This window comes from Athene cunicularia (genome assembly GCF_003259725.1).
Source record: "Athene cunicularia isolate RWA chromosome 9 unlocalized genomic scaffold, athCun1 chr9_part1, whole genome shotgun sequence".
Classification (NCBI taxonomy): Eukaryota; Metazoa; Chordata; class Aves; order Strigiformes; family Strigidae; genus Athene; species Athene cunicularia.
In genome coordinates this window covers 11,509,453-11,515,531 of record NW_020799110.1, presented here as the reverse complement: position 1 = coordinate 11,515,531, position 6,079 = coordinate 11,509,453, and the positions used below count along the sequence as shown (strand labels likewise).

Here is a 6,079-nt window from a genome sequence, read left to right as displayed (position 1 = left end):
CCCCCGCCCTTCTATAAGCTTATCATATGTAGAAAGTATTTGTCAGTGTTGGGACTTGTGTCTGGGAGAGGGCAAGAGAGAAGACAAAGGTGTTGTGTTGTTCTCTGACTCCTGTTATGGGTGCAGTATGATCACACCTGCAAGGTGACATAAACGTGAACTGCCTCTGAAAGGCACCCTTTCCTTTTCCCCAATCCTGACTCAGATGGCAAGGATTTAACATTTTAAACAAGCAATTAAATATTATTTTTTACCTGGACTGGTAGCTCCCTGATCTATCTGCACGACTGATGATACTGGTTATGGGGATATGGCAGGTATGCATGGAGGAAATGGGGCAGCACAGGACCCACTCTTCCAACATCTGTCTGTATTTGAGTCAGCTACATGTCAATGATGAAAGCTTCCTGCTTTTTCAGTAAGAGAAACTGTCAGGAAATACTTTTCCTTTTTTAGTAAAATTACTTGTGTGAGAAGACAGTGATAAAAAAATGCAAGATATGTTGAGACTTAGTGATTCCTGTCTTTGACTCCCTTTTCTCAGTAACGGCCAGTGTTTCTAATCGATAATCCCTGGATTTAACAGGCAAGGGCTAAATTGGATCCCATTTCTTAATTGCCAAGACTAGCATTCATGAGCTGCACTGAGTTTTGATTATGTAGTTTTTCCCACTGACTGTAGTTGGAAGATGGATTTTCATCACTGGAAACTTTCCTCACTGGGCTAAGAAAAGCAAGCAAATTATGAGTAGGTTTATGTTTGGTGCTTCCAACTTTCCTTGGAGTGAAAGTTACACTCTAGATGAATTCACTGGAAATTTCTGAATCAAATGTGTTGTATCACGGTTAAAATATATTCCAGTTTTGCTCATCTAGGCAGAGGAACATAGTGCTGAAGAATGGCTAGTTTTGTGCAGTAGTTGCTCTCAGAATCTATTAGTTTAGAAAAATCTTCTTGTTTTGGAGCTGTATAATATTAAAGCTATGGTAGCGGTTTAGCAGTGATGGCTGTAGAGCAAAAATAAAATCAGAATGGAATGACTATTATCAAGGAAGAATAATTTGGGTTGTCTTTGGAAGCTATCTCTTCTGATTTTCAAGTTGATGGATATTGATTGCAGCTGAGGTGGTTTTAACAGCTTAAAGAATTGTAAAAAGTTTGGTGCTCTCAGCAAGGTTACTTAATGTTACTGGGAGCTATTCTAGTGTTCTGTTCTTCCCCCATCCCCCAAATATATTTTACTAGATTTGAGCACGATCTGTGGCTTGTCACAGCTTATATTGTGATTTCACACCGTTTTTGGCTCCCTCCTAGAAAGTATAAGAAAAACATCCCAAGGATGGCTTGATTTGCAGTTTCATGTCAGGTGTCAGTCAAATCCTGCAGGTGCAGAATGCTGTGGTTCATGAATGGTTCTCAGAAGGCAGCCATTCTTAGAGGGGAGGAGGCTGTGAGAGTAAAATAACTGTCTTTTTTTTTTTTTTTTTTTTTTTTTTTTTTTTTTTTTTTTCCTGAACTTGCAGATTTTGAAAAAGTACCTATTAGAAGTAAGTAAATTTGCTTTCTCTGTATTCCATGCTTTAAGACTGTCAATTTATACCTAAAGTTTATAGCTAAATTCTATTAGTGCATATTTTCTCTAAAAGATCTCAATAAAATGATAATATTGCTAAGTTTTCCGAAAGTAAAAATACGCTGTTCTGCCATCTACTGCTTTTAATATAAATGGGATAAGAGCAGCCTATTTCACAAATACTGAAATCCATAAGATGTGACAAGTTTTTAAAGCAATTTCCAACATCTGAATTCACAGAGATCTAATAACTTTTCCATTTGTAATGAAAACTTTACAAACAGTTCTATTTGAATAGTATTTTTCTGGCAGTTTTGCATATCTTACATCCACATGTTTATCACTTTTTCAAGCAGTTTGTTGGAAGTTGTTTGGCAGATATTTGTGCATGATTAGTACATCATTACCTGCAATATAACTACATTGCCATGGTAGAAGACGACTTTCGAAGGCTCTTCCAGATAAGCCCTGGTGCTAATACAGCATTTCCACTCCCCATTTTTCCCTCTGATCAAGATTACCACCCCCCTACACCAGTTGCCATGGGACAGCAGAGTTTCATGCCCAACTTCAGAGAGCAGGGGAGCAAATGGCAAGGGATAGTTTTTGAATAAGTACACCTAAATTCTCCAGAGCTTGTTTATTATGGCTCCAAGGTACTGTATGTTGAGCTTTTTTTAAACACAGAGCGTAACTGTTAACTGCGTGGTGAAAATTTGTACTGTTTAAGATTCTCCAAATGAAGTTCCCAAAGATTTCTGCTTATATCAGTTATGTTTTGCAGTGCTTCTGTGTTATGGAAACATATGATCTACATCTTTTTAGAGAGAGATATCGTGAAAGTGAATCATGAAAGAGGATAACGGTTTCCTCAGAGATCGTGGGCAAAGTCTGTTCAAAGCCAGAAACAGGAACTAGGTTTTCTAGTTTCCAGTTTTGCATCTTAGCTACTTCATTTTACTTCCCTATGGGTCTATTTGAACCTAACTGTGTCGTATTGGGCCGTTTGGAATGCTCTACTCTAACCCAAACCATTTTAAAACCTGTAAAACCAAATCCTATTTCTGTTTGAAACCCTGTAGAGAATGATTCCTGCCCACTGATTAACAGAAATCCTATGGCACATATTCAGTCTTTTTGCAGATCAGTGTGATTTTCACAAAACTAGAGCAATAGTGGCTTTTCAGCAAAATAATTTAAAACACAATGTTCTAGCAAAATACATAAACATCAGCAGTAACAATAGTGTTATTATGCTTCCATAGTTTTGTCCAGTCATGAAGATGTTCATTGTGATTCACAGCTCCAGATTCCATGCCTGACTTCCATGTAGAACGCTGATTTGGCTAAGTCTGAGACTGGAGTGGAGGATACAGTTTTTGGTGCTTAGATTCCTTCTTTCGTCTCTGAAGTAATTGAACCCAAAGGAACAAAATGTAGCAGAAATAAAACTTTTTTTGGTTTTGTTATTTTCAGAAACTGAAGGTACTAAAAGTAACTGATACAGTTTATCATCAACCAGTGAGTGATAGAATTACCTGAAGAATATTGTGTAGAACTAAAGAATAAAGTAGAGAATTCCTTGCAAGTTTGAAGATTTCAGTGAATATTTTATTAGCAGATGAGGAACTGGATAACTTGACTGTTGGTTTGGTTTTTTTTTTTCCTGTGACTTGTTCCATTTTCCTTAGAAGATAGAAGACATTATTTACTTTAAAATAAGCAAAGCATTACATAACCTAAATATCAGTGTTCTATTTCTGTAAATTAACTGGAGAAAACACCCAGCCTCACAGTGTAATCTAACACTGACATGGATCTCTGAGTACTGTCATTCTCCTGTTGTGTTGTTTTATCTTTAAAGTGGTTGCTTGACCTTTCCAGTTGCTCAGTGTGATGTTTTTTACCCACTGTTACTTTAATGAATGTAGAAGATAGTGCATGAATCTCACCTGCAGATAGGAAGTTCAGTTAACCAAGTCTGAGCTGCGTTTTGTTAAAACGTTCTTCTGATTTGGTATCAGCCCACAACCTCATTTTGTCTCTGATAGCATGGATCTTCTTGTATTAACAGACCTTTAGAACACTATCCTCTTCACAAACATATTCAGTGATGTTTATTGTCTAATAATTGTATTGCCGCTGTAACTGCGAAGCAATTGTTTCTTTGAGCAGTTAAGGCAAAATAAATACTTGTAGCTGTTGCAGTGCAATGAAATCACTCTAGTGGTGTGGAATTATCTTTGCAGTGAAATTCCACCCCTTGTATAAAAGTAATTCCACAGCAACAGTTTTAGTTGTCCCTTCAGAGCAGTAGAAATGCTGTGATGGTTTTTCTTTTTTATTATTCTCTTGTCAGAAATGTTGCAACATCTTCATCAACAATTAGTGGAATCTGAGCAGAGGACCATGACCTACCTGAAACGATTTAACAAAATGCAGGCAGACTACCATAATCTCATTGGAGTCACTGCAGAGCTGGTGGATTCCTTGGAGGCCACAGTAAATGGCAAGATGGTAAGAGATGACTCAGACATGTACTTGCTTCCCCACCCCCCAAAAAACAGAGAGAGGCCACTAAAATGTGAATTAAGCTTTGTAGTTTTGAGCATTTCTGTAAGTACTGTGTCTCTTTACTAACGAAACACCGCACTTTGGATGAGAAATTCTTCTGTTATCCCTGTATGCTAGGATAAAGGTAGTGCAGAATATGGGTTGAATTGTGCTGGCTCAGAAATCTTGAGAAAACTATCACCATCTCACAAGACATCTCAGATCTCTTGTTAGAGTCCCCTTTTGAGCTTTGGCATCAGCAGTAATTAGAGGGCATTGCCGAAATTGCTAACTGCAGACCAGCCCATCAGAAGTTGTATATTTTTAAACTGCTGCCAGATCTGTTTTAAATTACACTGTGGTGGAAACAATCTTCTCTTCCAAAATTTTGGCGAGAAAAAGCTTTACTCTCTGTTCTGCTAAGATGAATTTGTTAATTTAATTGGTAAAGGGAACTGGGGTAGGAGTGAATGAGTTATTCACTGTGTGAAACAGGCCACATGTGTGTGACCAGAGAAGGTACAACTTTCTTGTGGGTATTTTTTTATACAAAGATGATTTTATGCCTCATCTTTTGTGCCATCTTCTCTGTGAGTGTGCCTCTCTCTGTACTATAGATTACTCTTATGGTAGATATTAGTGGCCTCTAGGTGCTTTTAAAGGAGCTGTGAATTGTTAGCAGGGAGAATCACCTGGGAGTTCTGTGCTGCCTGCTGAGAAGTCAGTATGTGCCTTCCTCCCATCATCAGCACGAACATCTTGCAGTTTGTTATGCTGCATCTGGGGTCACTGTCTGCTCACATCATTAATGCAGGGAAGAGTTTGCCTGTGGGTGTGGATTTTGCTTTACAGCAGATTAGGAAAGGTATCTGCTCACGTGAACTTCGATAACAGTAAAAAATACATAGTCAAAAATACATAGTCATTCATTTGCTGCCTCCCATTTCACACTTCAGTGCTCTCCAAGGTGAAACTTTCTTCCCTTCTGTGGTGGAGCAACCAGGCACTGGTTATCTTTTGTTGGGGATGCTTGTTTAATTTACTTTGTAAGTCTTGTGCTGGGCAGTCATTTGATCCTTCCCAGGTGTGTCCAGATGAGGGTGCTCTTTCGTTATGAAACTTGGTTTCTGTCATTTCTGAATCCACTGAATAAAATCATGTTGAAGTTACAGCCTTCTGAATTTGAAGGGTTTTGTTGTCTCACTATAGGTCTAAGAATATCAGAAGTGTCCCAGTAGCATTTCTATAATCTCAGTCCTCTTGCCTTTTTTCTGGGAAAGCTAGTAACTGTTCTGAAATTTAGCAGTTCTATTGTGATGAACGTTTTCCAGGAAAAAAAAAAAAAACAAACACTGAGATGTTTTGCATTGAAACACAAAGTACTGTAAGTATTGTACTATGTAATTCATATTTATTCTCTCTGCTGTACAAGACAGTTGTGTAAATTCTGCTTCTTAGCTAGACAACACATCAGCATATCACTGTCTAAGTCTAAAGCACAAAACTTGAACAACTTACCTTTTGACTGAGGAAAATCTGTATTCAAACATAGGTGTGAAAAAGTGTTTTTCTTCTAGACTCTCTGAAAATATTTAGTGTTAGTTTTGTAAATAGCATAACTATTCCCAGATGAAGAAAGTTTACTCTTTTCTTAATTTCTGAACAGAACTGTAGTCGCAGTGCTTGCCTTGTGTTTACACTGATGAGTCTCAGGTGTGTGATTTCTTGCCCTCTTAAAAAAATGCAAAATACAACCAACCTTTAGTATAGAAACACTTATCTTGTAGAAATTGTAATTTTTATATAATCCTGTGTTCTCTTTGTTTCCCAATGTTTAGATCACACCAGAGTATCTTCAGAGTGTTTGTGTTCGCTTGTTTAGCAATCAGATGAGACAAAGTGTAGCACATAGTATTGACTTCACGAGGCCTGGAACGGTAAGTATTAATGTT

At 37.7% G+C, this 6,079-nt stretch overlaps 1 protein-coding gene across 1 annotated transcript in view; it reads left to right on the top strand.

Annotated features, from left to right (window-relative positions):
- ARMC9 (armadillo repeat containing 9) overlaps positions 1-6,079 on the top strand; it is a 64,384-nt gene that overhangs the window by 6,528 nt on the left and 51,777 nt on the right. Inside the window, exons 6-9 of the mRNA XM_026854616.1 lie at positions 545-555; positions 3,060-3,068; positions 3,934-4,091; positions 5,966-6,064. Of these exons, the coding sequence (XP_026710417.1) occupies positions 545-555; positions 3,060-3,068; positions 3,934-4,091; positions 5,966-6,064 (277 nt within the window). The remainder of the gene's footprint in view (positions 1-544; positions 556-3,059; positions 3,069-3,933; positions 4,092-5,965; positions 6,065-6,079) is intronic.